We start from the raw sequence: 14,980 nt of genomic DNA, 5'->3' as shown, positions 1-14,980 counted from the left end.
ACTCCATTATAGACAGAATACCAGCTGACTGCTTCTTCCCTAAATAGTTCATGCATAGTTTGGAGCTATGCTATGGGTCATTGTCCTGTTGTAGGAGGAAATTGGCTCCAATTAAGCGTACAGTAGGCCTCCCAACTGTACATTTTAGTCATTTGGCAGACTCTCTTATCCAGAGCGATTTACAGGAGCAAGTAGGGTTAAGTTTCTTGCTCATAGACACATCGACAGATTTTTTACCTAGTCAGCTCAGGAATTCGAACCAGCGACTTTTCGGTTACTGGCCCACCGCCCTTAACCACAAGGCTACCTGTACAAATGCCGCCATACAATTTAGTCATAAATTCGAGGGGACTGTAGCCTATTGAAGAGCTAATGAATAGCTAGTAATGTGTTTTCTTACCCCAAAAAAACACAAGTCGTCATAGGAGTAGGAAGGAGAGAGGGGCATATATGGAGCGCAGTGAAGCTGTAAGATTTGTGAGTGTGTGATGTGAATGACGTTGGGGCTTGCATGTATGTATGTCAGGAGCAGAGCTGTGCAATTTAACCATTTCTATCTCGTTCTAGAACACACCGTATTTTACACACACACACACACACGTCATAGCCCTATGGTAGACCAGACCCGTACAGAGCCAGAGCGGAAACCCCTCCCGAATCCCAGCTCCGGCAGCCGAGCAAAAGAAAAGAGGAATACCAAGAAATCAGGAGACAAGGAGAAATAACAGGAGAAAAGAAACTATCATAATAAAGTGAGTGCAGTCTGTCATTGATTGTATCAACTGTCTATTTGAATGGGATCCTATAGATTTGATATATATTTGCTAGAGAACAAACACTTTCGAGCAATGGTTAAGGATTTTTTTCCTGGAGAAAAAAAATGTCCTGACAACCGAAATTAGCAGGAATAGCTAACTTTACCTAGCGGTTTAGCCAGCAAGGTAATAGCTAATACAAACACCGCCCTCCCTTTAATTTTCCCATGATATTGTTATAGGAACATTTTATAATAAAGCAGACCCTATTTATTAAACTTTTGTTGTCACATAGTTAACAGTTTTCACCCTAAATGTGGGTAGCGTTAGCTAGCTAGCAAGCTAACTGCTAATGCTAAAATAGTTTGCTAGTTAATCTGATTCACATTGTCAAGCTAACTATGTTCAGATATTTAGATGCTTAGCCTACTCATGCTAGCTAGCTACTGGACCGTGTTTGGTCAGAAGAGGCACATCCACATTAGGAGCTTTGGCGCATGTTCTGTTATAATGCCTTTGATGCACAACAACTTTCCTCAGGATGGGAAACATGTAGGCATGTATTCAATGGCCATTTTAGGTGAAAGTGCAAATTATGTTGTCAGTTTGCAAACAGTTCATTGTGATTGTTGTGTGTAACTATGTGTCGTTGTATGTGTCGAACTGCTTTGCTTTATCTTGGCCAGGTCGCAATTGTAAATGAGAACTTGTTCTCAACTTGCCTACCTGGTTAAATAAAGGTGAAATACATTGTTATTGTATTCCATCAATGGTTTTGACATCTATGACAACTTGTTGACATTATAGCCAGTGTTATTGAGGAACAGTTGCTGTGCTGTAAAGTACTGTATCATGGATTGCCACGAAATGGGCGGATGAAACGGATGCAGCTACAGAAAACCTTCTCACAGCCAGCCAACTGGACTTTACAAAACCCCTTGTCACACTTAGCCAGCTGTGTCCAATATTCTCTCTCCCATCATAGCTAACAGATTGCATTTTGCTAAGAAATAGCGTAGCCTAACAGTGTTTGCATACACTTACTACCTACATTAAGCTACAAACATACGCTAGATATGAAATAAAGTCTAGAAAATAATCAGGACACTGTTTATGTCTGTCAGCCTTGTGTTCCATGACCTTTTCATGCCACAGCAGTGAACCGAATGAGGACATTCCTTTGCTAGACTGCTCACTCAGATGGGGTATTCAAGCAGTAGTACCACCACCGCTGTTCTGTAGCACGCAGCAAATCCTTGTTGAGTTTAGCTCCCACTGATGGTACCCTCCGCCAGCCCATCACCCACCCACCCTAATTGTGTTATTGCTGGTGAGAAAGAGGATTATAACAACATCACATTAAGACATTTCACTGTCATACTCCTGTGTACAACTTCAACTACACGGTTTGACTCACAATTTGTGGTACATGTTAGAGAAGGAGACCCAGATGTGGGGTGGCAGGGTAGCCTAGTGGTTAGAGCGTTGGACTAGTAACCGAAAGGTTGCAAGTTCAAACCCCGGTGCTGACACGGTACAAATCTGTCGTTCTGACCCTGAACAGGCAGTTATCCCACTGTTCCTAGTCCGTCATTGAAAATAAGAATTTGTTCTTAACTGACTTGCCTAGTAAAATAAAGGTATAAAAAAATAAATGTGAAGAATGGCATTGTGGCCACCAATTTACTGAAATTGAGATCGCTGTTCATCTTCAAGTCATTGACTTGTTGTTTGACAAGTTTTCCACAGCTGTGGGCTTATTAAATGTAGGCTACTGGCTGAATGTCTTTATTGTACCCAAGGTTGGTTGTTGTGTCACGAGACACTGTCAGGTCAAAGCAGAGTTTTCCATTAGCGCCGTCTGTCGGCTAATCAGCCGGTTACATCTCTAATTTTCAGCCAGATACATTTTCCATTTCATATTAAATTTTCTCGTTGAAAGCAAGTCTAAAATTATTGGTGGATCTATTCTATATGCTCTATTTCTATGCTTCCCCATTCTTTAGTTTAGTCTTTGCATCTTTTACTTTTGGTTTTGTACACAAGGTGAAAACACTTTTTGTTTATTGAAAAGATATTTAAGATAGTACAATGCCGCTCTACATTATACATTGCTCGTTTTTGTCGCAAACTATTAGAATTTGAACAACCTGAAAATGAAGGAGCGGTTTCTGCATATTGCAACTTTAACTAGGCAACTTTTGATGTAAAAGTTTCGATTCGCTAGTCCGTCGAGCCCTCTCCCGCTAGAGTGAACGATATGAATGTTTTAGGTTTTAGCGATCTATTGATAGGATAGGTGCCTGTAAGTCACAAAGCAAGTGATTTACAGGGAGGTGCAGCAGAGAGGCAAAGCGAGACGTTTCACTCTTTCCAAAATTTGTCCTATGTCTGCCAAATTTGTTTCTATGGACTTATTTTGGACCTGAGCATGTCACCTACCTTCCCGCCTTTGGGACATTGACTCCTATTAATAGGGCAGAGACATGAGCATTCTGTCATTATATAAGAGTGCCTTAGGAAAGTATTCAGACCCCTTGACTTTCACATTTTGTTACATTACAGCCTTATAATAAAATGGATTAAATAAAATAAAAAGTTCACAACAATCTACACACAATACCCCATAATGACAAAGCGAAAACAAGTTTTTTGAAATGTTTGAATACTTATAAAAAATTGTAAACAAATACCTTATTTACATAAGTATTCAGACCCTTTGCTTTGAGACTCGAAATTGAGCTCAGGTGCGTCCTGTTTCCATTGATCATCCTTGAGATGTTTCTACAACTTGATTGTGGAGTCCACCTGTGGTAAATTAAAATGATTGGATATGAATTTATCATAAGACATGAACAGAGTGCCTCAGGGATTTATATTTCCTGCAACTTTCTGAAGAAGCAACAAGAGTGTGTGTGCGTAGGGCACATGTCTACCACTTTGTGTAGCCATTAGCGATGATGCTAATGAAAATGGTCTTCTGGTAGATGGAAAGGCTTTCCCAAAAACCTTCTCAATTAAATGTTGATACAAAGTAGCCTAAGCTTACCTGGCAGAATGATATCATGATTATTTTCATCAATCCAGTGGGTATTTGTTTTGCAAACTCTACCATCAAAACACTGCTAAACAACAGCTTCTTGCTAGTTGCACACTTAAATTAAGGGTAATTTACATCCCAAAATCAAAATTGATCTGATTTTTCCCAGACCTCAAGGGGTCTCCTGATGTGGTTTAAGCATTGTTGTGGACTTAGAACATCCAATTTTGCTTTTCTATTAAAAAAGTGTTGGGGTTTTTCTGGAGCGAAAAACTGAGGAAACGGAAACCAGGAAAAAATAAAATGTATGGTTTTGATTTAATATTAACTTAATTTTTCAGCTTTTAATAAAATACGTAATTTTAATAACAAACATCATTGTGGTAATTCATATCTTGCAGTGAAACTGTAAATCAAACTTTAATCTCAAGAGAAGATAGGTTTAATGTTCTCTTATTTAGAAAGTCGTCCTGATCGTATAGACCTAGACAGTATCCAAAACAAAAATAAACTGAATATATACATTTTCAGTAATTAAAATTGTAAAGTCATGTCTTTCTACACAATATCACAACACATTTTTTCTAATCTAGGAGGTAAACTTGACAAAATATTAAATCATTTAGCTGTGTATTTCAGATGAAATCAAGGCATTAGAATGTACCAGAGGCCACCAAAATGTAGCTTCTTCTGCAAACAATTTGGGCCCTGAGGGAGGCTGGCTACTTTTTCTATTTGACTAACTACTATATGTACTTTTAGAAAACACTGGTCAAAAGTGATCAGATTCATGACACAACAAGTCTGATAAAAAATAACTCTCTCTTCTTGCACTTTCATTAGGCGGCCAGTCAGAGGCTATTTCTTTATTGTGGGTGACTCACTATGTTATGCAAGCCTTACTTTTCAATGTTGTCTTTCTAGGCCTTATAGGTTAAGTATTGATCCGTACCTACCTGATAGTGGAGGAACCCCTTCCATGTGAAATGTTTGAAGGTCCACCATCCCTTCAACCATTTTGTGTCAGGGAAAAGTTGCTGCCATGCAATGTTGTCTTAGGTCTCTCTTTATGTAGTGTTGTGATGTGTTTTTGTCCTATAATTGTAATTTTTTATTTGTATTTTTAATTCCAGCCCCTGTCCCCACAGGAGGCCTTTTGGTAGGTCATCATTGTAAATAAGAACGTGTTCTTAACTGACTTGCCTAGTTAAAGGTCAAATAAAAAAAGGTGAAGGCTTTCATAGCTCAGACACACCAACTGGGCCGCAGGGGGTTTTATCCCCCCCCCCCCCCTCCCACCAATATATACAGTGGGGAGAACAAGTATTTGATACACTGCCGATTTTGCAGGTTTTCCTACTTACAAAGCATGTAGAGGTCTGTAATTTTTATCATAGGTACATTTCAACTGTGAGAGATGGAATCTAAAACAGCATTCCAGAAAATCACATTGTATGATTTAGTAAGTAATTCATTTGCATTTTATTGCATGACATAAGTATTTGATCACCAGTAAGAATACAGTCTCTCACAGACCTGTTAGTTCTTCTTTAAGAAGCCCTCCTGTTCTCCACTCATTACCAGTATTAACTGCACCTGTTTGAACTCGTTACCTGTATAGATGACACCTGTCCACACACTCAATCAAACATACTCCAACCTGCATGGGGCTCCATGCAAGATCTCACCTCGTGGGGCATCAATGATCATGAGGAAGGTGAAGAATCAGCCCAGAACTACACGGCAGGACCTGGTCAATGACCTGAAGAGAGCTGGGACCACAGTCTCAAAGAAAACCATTAGTAACACACTATGCCGTCATGGATTAAGATCCTGCCGTCATGGATTAAGGTCCTCCTGCTCAAGCCAGCGCATGTCCAGGCCCGTCTGAAGTTTGCCAATGACCATCTGGATGATCCAGAGGAGGAATGGGAGAAGATCATGTGGTCTGATGAGACAAAATATAGAGCTTTTTGGTCTCAACTCCACTCGCTGTGTTTGGAGGAAGAAGAAGGATGAGTACAACCCCAAGAACACCATCCCAACCGTGAAGCATGGAGGTGGAAACATCATTCTTTGGGGATGCTTTTTTGCAAAGGGGACAGGATGACTGCACTGTATTGAGGGGAGGATGGATAGGGCCATGTATCGTGAGATCTTGGCCAACAACCTCCATCCCTCAGTAAGAGCATTGAAGATGGGTTGTGGCTGGGTCTTCCAGCATGACAATGACCCGAAACACACAGCCAGGGCAACTAAGGAGTTGCTCCGTTAGAAGCATATCAAGGTCCTGGAGTGGACCAGCCAGTCTCCAGACCTGAACCCAATCGAAAATCTTTGGAGGGAGCTGAAAGTCCGTATTGCCCAGTGACAGCCCCAAAACCTGAAGGATCTGGAGAAGCTCTGTATGGAGGAGTGGGCCAAAATCCCTGCTGCACTGTGTCCAAACCTGGTCAAGAACTACAGGAAACATTTGATCTCTGTAATTGTAAACAAAGGTTTCTGTACTAAATATTAAGTTCTGATTTTCTGATGTATCAAATACTTAGAGGGGCAAAAAAAGTATTTAGTCAGCCACCAATTGTGAAAGTTCTCCCACTTAAAAAGATGAGAGGCCTGCCATTAATACAGGTAATGGGTGGAGCACAGAGGAGCCTCGTAAAGAAGAAGTTACAGATCTGTGAGAGCCAGAAATCGTGCTTGTTTGTAGGTGACCAAATACTTATTTTCCACCATAATTTGCAAATAAATTCATTAAAAATCCTACAATGTGATTTTCTTGATTTTTTTTCTCTCATTTTGTCTGTCATAGTTGAAGTGTACCTATGATGAAAATTACAGGCCTCTCTCATCTTTTTAAGTGGGAGAACTTGCACAATTGGTGGCTGACTAAATACTTTTTTGCCCCACTGTATGTCATGCAATAAAATGCAAATTAATTACTTAAAAATCATACAATGTGATTTTCTGGATTTTTGTTTTAGACTCCGTCTCTCACAGTTGAAGTGTACCTATGATAAAATTTACAGACCTCTACATGCTTTGTAAGTAGGAAAACCTGCAAAATCGTCAGTGTGTCAAATACTTGTTCTCCCCAAGGTATAGTACCAGTCAAAGGTTTGGAGACACCTACTCATACAAGGGTTTTTCTTTATTTTTTACTATTTTCTACGTTATAGAATAATAGTGAAGACATCAAAACTATGAAATAACACATGGAATTATGTAGTAACCAAAAAAGTGTTAAACAAATATTTGAGATTATTCAAAGTTGCCACCCTTTGCCTTGATGACAGTTTTGCACACTCTTGGTATTCTCTCAAGTTAACTGCCTTGTTCAGGTGCAGAACGACCTTCTATTACCTTGACTCAGGGATTTGATCCAGCAACCTTACGGTTACTGGCCCAACGCACTAACCACTATGCTACCTGCCGCCCCAAAGTTAATTTGTGGAATTTTTTTCTTCTTAATGCGTTTGAGCCAGTCAGTTGTTTAGTGACAAGGTAGGGCTGGTATACAGAAGGTAGCCCTATTTGGTAAAATACCAAGTCCATATTATGGCAAGAATAGCTCAAATAAGCAAAGAGAAATGACAGTCCATTACTTTAAGACATGAAGGTCAGTCAATCCGGAAATGTTCAATAACTTTTAAAGTTTCTTCAAGTGCAGTCACAAAAACCATCAAGCGCTGTGATGAAACTGGCTCTCATGAGTACCGCCACAGGAAAGGAAGACCCAAAGTTACCTCTGCTGCAGAGGATAAGTTCATTAGAGTTACCAGTCTCAGAAATTTCAGCCCAAATAAATGCTTCACAGAGTTCAAGTAACAGACACATCTCAACATCAACTGTTCAGAGGAGACTGTGTGAATCAGGCCTTCATAGATCAAATTGCTGCAAAGAAACCACTACTAAAGGACACCAAAGTAAGAAGAGACTTGCTTGGTCCAAGAAACACGAGCAATGGACATTAGACCGGTAGAAATCTGTCCTTTGGTTTGATGAGTCCAAATTTGAGATGTCTTTGTGAAACACAAGGTAGGTGAACGGATGATCTCTGCATGTGTGGTTCCCACCGTGAAGCATAGAGGTGTGATGTTGTGGAGGTGCTTTTCTGGTGACACTGTCAGTGATTTATTTAGAATTTGAGGCACACGTAACCAGCGTGGCTACCACAGCATTCTGCAGCGATACGCCATCCCATCTGGTTTGTTTTTCAACAGGACAATGACCCAACATACCTCCAGGCTGTGTAAGGGCTATTTGACCAAGGAGAGTGATGGAGTGCTGCATCAGATGACCTGGCCTCCAAAATTACCTGACCTTAACCCAATTGAGATGGTTTGGGATGAGTTGGGATGAGGACCACAGAGGGAAGGAAAAGCAGCCAACAAGTGCTCAGCACATGTGGGAACTCCTTCAAGACTGTCGGAAAAGCATTCCTCATGAAGCTGGTTGAGAGAATGCCACGAGTGTGCAAAGCCGTCATCAAGGCAAAGGGTGGCTACATTGAGGAATTTAAAATATATTTTGATTTGCTTAACACTTTTATTTTTTTTGCTTTCTACATGATTCCATATGTAGTTATTTCATAGTTTTGATGTCTTTACTATTATAATTGTTGGACATGACTGTGAAAACACCAGGAAAGTAACTCCAAATTATTCTAATTTTGGAAATTCCCACACATAATAGAGAGACACGTGATCATATACAAATGTAAGCCAGGTTTGAAATTTATTGTTTGGGTCAAATATGATATTTTTGGGCATCTTGCGGCCAATTTGCAGTCTACAAATTATTTGTAATTATGTTCCACCCCCCCCCCCCCTGACCATCCTCTCAAGAAAAAATTGGCTCCTGGCAGATCCCCTAATTGTGGTCTAGATTCCAATGTTAGCTAGCTGCGCTAATGTTGCTATTTTGTAGTAAACACTTATTGATACTAGCCAGATGGTCACAGCTAGATAACTACCTAACAAGATGATGAAGAGACAATTTAATTCACTCTCCATAATCCCATACTGCCAGTGCCAGCCAATAGCCAAATGTTTAGCTAGCTAGTTAACATTAGCATATTCGCAAGCTTGCACAACATAGCTAGCTAAGGACACGGCACTAACTTGGCAGCTAACACAGGCATCTGTTTTATGGAAACTAATCCATTGTGATTTTAATTATAATGTCAATACTAGCTACAGTGGTTAGCTTGGTGGAAGTATTTAGTGTTGTATGCATTGTGTCTGTGCACTTAGCTCGCTGCCGTCCCATAGCCTATAGTTTTCATATATGAAGTGTGACCCACTCATGACATTTTGTCTCCATATCTGTCAGTTACTGACATTTATTTTCTGTCTTTAGTTTTTTGAGGTAAACCTGGCTGCTCACAGTTAGATCTACAGCTTGCAAAAATTCACATGAAAAAACAAAACAACCAGGGTTGTTCCATGTCATTTCAGCAAGCTGTGACAACCACCATCTCAGATTGTTCTGAAATCATTTCTGTAGTTAGAAACAGATAAGATGAACATTCCTGCAACTTTATTTTGCTGAAATGATCTCTTAGAAATTAAGCTAATTTGAAACCCAACAACTTCAATGACTAATTTCTCTGAACAATAATAAAAAAAAATCATCACCAAATACACTGAGAATACATTATATAGGATGAAGAGACAATACTCCAAACTGCAGCGCCATACTAATTGTCTAACATAAAGAACTGAGAATATATACTCATTATTGGTGTGGGGGGTCAGTGGATGGCTTTTGACCACTTCTTTGGACTCCTCATGTCTTACTCATTGTTAGAAAAAAGTTTAGTTCAAATCAGATGTTCGGTACTACAATTCTTGAATATTATATGAATCCTATAAATTACAATGGCCAAATGGGTGCAATCAATTTGCTTAATTTCTCAGAGAACATATTATATTTCAACAAAATAATGTTGCAGTAATGCTAATCTGTTTCTAACTACAGAAACGGTTTCTGAACAATCTGAGATGGTCCGTGTCAAAATCTTCTTTCTTGTGCTTTTAGAAGTGCAATGACCCACTATCCAGTTTTTAATTTTGTCTTATAGGCCTAGCCTAAGATGTTTGAGAATAGGTAAAGCATTTCCATATTGTAGGCTACTCGGTGTGTCTCATGACTTGAATAGGCCTACGTCTTTCTGATTATAATCACGTTGTGGTTTCCTTTCAGCCTTCTTCTCATGATGCTTGTTGGAGGCAGTTATGTAGGTCACTGATCACTTCAACACTAGCCTGGTGTGCTCCTGAAGATGATCCTTCTATCTTATCTGACTTAAAGTGGGTGTTCTAGAAAACGCTCTGTATGGTGTTCTTTTTGGCTACAAGTAAGTGTTCAAAGCCACCATTAAAGGGAATGTAAGTGTTCACAGTTACAGTGCCTTGCGAAAGTATTCGGCCCCCTTGAACTTTGCGACCTTTTGCCACATTTCAGGCTTCAAACATAAAGATATAAAACTGTATTTTTTTGTGAAGAATCAACAACAAGTGGGACACAATCATTAAGTGGAACGACATTTATTGGATATTTCAAACATTTTTAACAAATCAAAAACTGAAAAATTGGGCGTGCAAAATTATTCAGCCCCTTTACTTTCAGTGCAGCAAACTCTCTCCAGAAGTTCAGTGAGGATCTCTGAATGATCCAATGTTGACCTAAATGACTAATGATGATAAATACAATCCACCTGTGTCTAATCAAGTCTCCGTATAAATGCACCTGCACTGTGATAGTCTCAGAGGTCCGTTAAAAGCGCAGAGAGCATCATGAAGAACAAGGAAAACACCAGGCAGGTCCGAGATACTGTTGTGAAGAAGTATAAAGCCGGATTTGGATACAAAAAGATTTCCCAAGCTTTAAACATTCCAAGGAGCACTGTGCAAGCGATAATATTGAAATTGAAGGAGTATCAGACCACTGCAAATCTACCAAGACTTGGCCGTCCCTCTAAACTTTCAGCTCATACAAGGAGAAGACTGATCAGAGATGCTGCCAAGAGGCCCATGATCACTCTGGATGAACTGCAGAGATCTACAGCTGAGGTGGGAGACTCTGTCCATAGGACAACAATCAGTCGTATATTGCACAAATCTGGCCTTTATGGAAGAGTGGCAAGAAGAAAGCCATTTCTTAAAGATATCCATCAAAAGTGCCGTTTAAAGTTTGCCACAAGCCACCTGGGAGACACACCAAACATGTGGAAGAAGGTGCTCTGGTCAGATGAAACCAAAATTGAACTTTTTGGCAACAATGCAAAACGTTATGTTTGGCGTAAAAGCAACACAGCCCATAACCCTGAACACACCATCCCCACTGTCAAACATGGTGGTGGCAGCATCATGGCTTGGGCCTGCTTTTCTTCAGCAGGGACAGGGAAGATGGTTAAAATTGATGGGAAGATGGATGGAGCCAAATACAGGATCATTCTGGAAGAACCTGATGGAGTCTGCAAAAGACCTGAGACTGGGATGGAGATTTGTCTTCCAACAAGACAATGATCCAAAACACAAAGCAAAATCTACAATGGAATGGTTCAAAAATAAACATATCCAGGTGTTAGAATGGCCAAGTCAAAGTCCACACCTGAATCCAATCGAGAATCTGTGGAAAGAACTGAAAACTGCTGTTCACAAATGTTCTCCATCCAACCTCACTGAGCTCGAGCTGTTTTGCAAGGAGGAATGGGAAAAAAATTCAGTCTCTCGATGTGCAAAACTGATAGAGACATACCCCAAGCGACTTACAGCTGTAATCGCAGCAAAAGGTGGCGCTACAAAGTATTAACTTAAGGGGGCTGAATCATTTTGCACGCCCAATTTTTCAGTTTTTGATTTAAAAAAGTTCGAAATATCCAATAAATGTCGTTCCAATTCATGATTATGTCCCACTTGTTGTTGATTCTTCACAAAAAAATATAGTTTTATATCTTTATGTTTGAAGCCTGAAATGTGGCAAAAGGTCGCAAAGTTCAAGGGGGCCGAATACTTTCGCAAGGCACTGTATGTGAGGGACAGGTGATCAAGTTTTACAAAATTGCATTGCAATTGTTACAAAGGTTCTTCTAAAATGGCACTGTCCCTGTTTATCTAGTAGACTTTTAGTAGCCTACTGTGTCAGTTTAATAGGGTTTGTTATCATTTTTGAGGTTATGTTTATTCTTTCAACTGTGAAAGATTTGCATCTGATCCAGCTTCTGTAATTGCATTTTGAACTTTGAACTGGTTTTGGAATAAACCAGAGACATTAGCTATAAACAGTGGAGTCATTTCCCTCATCTTCTTTTATAGCCTGCGACTCGTGGGTGGTAAAAATGACATCTTTTTAATTCCTTTTGCAGTGAATTAATAAATTAATATTTGACTGTGAACACATCTGCCATGTCACTGACACGTATACCACTTGATTTTGCACAGACAGCCTAAATACAATTCACATGATCTTCTGTACTGTTATAATTTTGAGAATGCATAACTAAAATGTTTTCTGATTGTGGAGGATGTTTTGTGTTGGCTTAGGAGCCTCTGTTGTACTTGTCCTAGTGTTCATGCTATGACCCATTTGACACAAGTTTGTCTACTTGCAGAATAAGGCTGTTTCAGATTAGGTTATATGCTGTTCTTGTTTAGGTTATACTACTCTGAATTCTAGCCAATCCATTCTCATAAGGGGTTCTATTAAGAGTTTTCCTATATTAGATCAAGGCACACTATTTGAAGACGTTCCCTTCCAATTAGGCGATGGCATGTGGGGATGGCATGTGTGATCTGACTGGGATATACACAATAACATTCCCAATAGAAAGGCACATTTTTCTAGTCTCTGGGGCGCTTAGTGCATCTTTGACAAATGGTGTTTGCCCCACTATTTAACTTCCAAAACTGGTAGTTCAAGTTTGAAGATGTTCTTGGAGTCTACTTTATTTATCAGCACGTTAAAAGTCTTTTGTGTGAGACACTGGAGCAGAACAGAAGGCATCTGACTTGGAGATAATAAGCTTTTCCCCCGAGGTTTAAAGCCAGATTAAATAGGCAGTCTAGTAGTAGCAGAGGTAGAGTGATTGTCTGTCTTTTTTATAATCTGCCTCGTCTCTGAAGGCTTACGTCCCTATCTCGCATTAGACTAGCCTACTTCCTGTTGTTGTACTGTAGCTACCGTTTCTGGTCTCTATTGACTTTGTTTCAATGTCTTACTGTCGTAGGCCTATAAATAGTTACCTGAGATGAGGGATGGTGAGGTTAGGTAGCCTACATGAATTTGTTACCATTTTGTTTTGGCTGCTTCACTGTTGGCCCACCCACTTCCTAAACTAAGCTGGTCGCCCTCCCCTTCCTCTATTGTGCGTCTTTATTTCAGAAAACTCTGCCTCTTGCATCAGAAGGTTGTTGCAGTCTATAAAGGGTTAGGCTAACCAAAGGAGTACCTTTTATTTAGGCTAATTCATAGAAAACCTTCCACCTGTCTGCAACTAATGACTAACCAACATTCAACAAGCAGTTTGCCTTTGTCGACCAGGACAGGTGCTATCAATTTGCTGTAATTTGTGCAAAATGTTTTACACATTTATTATAGTTTCTGTATGTGCCTCACAGGAGGTTGGTGGAAGCTTAAATTGGAAGGATGGGCTCGTGGTAATGGCTGGAGTGGAAAAAGTGGAATGGTATCAAACACATGGTTTCCAGGTGTTTGATACCATTCCATTTACTCCGTTCTAGACATTATTATGAGCCGTCGTCCCCTCAGCAGCCTCCAATGATTTGCCTCCTTCCAGGAAAGATGCAGAACTGAGGGTGACTATCCATCCTCCCGACCCGGTGAAGTGTGAGACTAAATAGCGTGTCGTGAGGAAAAGGGGAGAGGGACGATGGGGTTCGGACGGGACCTGGGGAACTCCCACGATGGGCTGTTGAAGCTGCAGGACTGGGAGCTGAAGCTGCTGGAGACGGTGAAGCGCTTCATGACGCTACGGGTGAAGAGCGACAAGGAGTACGCCTCTCTCCTCCTCAACATCAGTCAGCAGGTGGACAAGCACGACAACTGCTCCCAGATGGACTACATCAGCAACGTCTCCAAGGTTAACACAAACGCATATCAATTCAGAAATACAGATATATTCATGTATACAGTACAGACACAAGTGTCAACACAGACTACATCAGTAATGTCTTTAAGGTGAGATAGAAGATGGTGCTTTGCTGAATCTCTTTCACTCCCTCAATCTCTCCCCCTCTCGCGACCTCTCTCTCTCTCGCGACCTCTCTCTCTACCTCTCTCTCTCTCTACCTCTCTCTCTCTACCTCTCTCTCTCTCTCTACCTCTCTCTCTCTCTCTACCTCTCTCTCGCTACCCTCTCTCTCTCTCTACCTCTCTCTCTCTCTCTCTCTCGCTACCTCTCTCTCTCTCTCGCTACCTCTCTCTCTCTCGCTACCTCTCTCTCTCTCTCGCTACCTCTCTCTCTCGCTACCTCTCTCTCTCTCTCTCGCTACCTCTCTCTCTCTCTCTCTCGCTACCTCTCTCTCGCTACCTCTCTCTCTCTCTCTCGCTACCTCTCTCTCTCTCTCGCTACCTCTCTCTCTCTCTCGCTACCTCTCTCTCTCGCTACGCTCTCTCTCTCTCGCTACCTCTCTCTCTCTCCTCCTCTCTCTCTCTCTCGCTACCTCTCTCTCGCTACCTCTCTCTCTCTCGCTCGCCTCTCTCTCTCTCTCTCGCTCTCTCCCTCTCTCTCGCTCCTCTCTCTCCTCTCTCTCTCTCCTCTCTCTCCTCTCTCTCTCGCTACCTCTCTCTCTCTCTCTCTCTCTCTCGCTACCTCTCTCTCTCTCGCTACCTCTCTCTCCTCTCTCTCTCGCCACCTCTCTCTCTACCTCTCTCTCTCGCTACCTCTCTCTCTCTCTCTCTCTACCTCTCTCACTCTCTCTCTCTACCTCTCTCTCTCTCGCTACCTCTCTCTCTCTCTCTCGCTACCTCTCTCTCTCTCTCGCTACCTCTCTCTCTCTCTACCTCTCTCTCTCTCGCTACCTCTCTCTCTCTCGCTACCTCTCTCTCTCTCGCTACCTCTCTCTCTCTCGCTACCTCTCTCTCTCTCGCTACCTCTCTCTCTCTCTCTCCTCGCTACCTCTCTCTCTCTCTCTCTACCTCTCTCTCTCTCGCTACCTCT

General features: G+C 41.1%; 1 protein-coding gene across 3 annotated transcripts in view; it reads left to right on the top strand.

Moving 5' to 3' along the window:
• Window positions 1-508: 508 nt before the first annotated feature.
• The window catches only part of LOC135548196 (tyrosine-protein kinase Fer-like), a 44,176-nt gene continuing 29,704 nt past the window's right edge, over window positions 509-14,980 (top strand). Inside the window, exons 1-2 of one of the 3 annotated variants that reach the window (XM_064977541.1) lie at window positions 509-752; window positions 13,598-13,900. In XM_064977541.1, the coding sequence (XP_064833613.1) occupies window positions 13,691-13,900 (210 nt within the window). In that variant the 5' untranslated portion in view covers window positions 509-752; window positions 13,598-13,690. Of the gene's footprint in view, window positions 753-13,189; window positions 13,347-13,597; window positions 13,901-14,980 lie in introns of those variants that run through there. The other 2 variants (XM_064977538.1, XM_064977539.1) reach the window with 2 other exon arrangements.

This window comes from Oncorhynchus masou, chromosome 11 (assembly GCF_036934945.1).
Source record: "Oncorhynchus masou masou isolate Uvic2021 chromosome 11, UVic_Omas_1.1, whole genome shotgun sequence".
Taxonomy (NCBI): Eukaryota; Metazoa; Chordata; class Actinopteri; order Salmoniformes; family Salmonidae; genus Oncorhynchus; species Oncorhynchus masou.
Note: the sequence above shows the minus strand (reverse complement) of the source record. Positions and strands in the feature narration are given on the sequence as shown.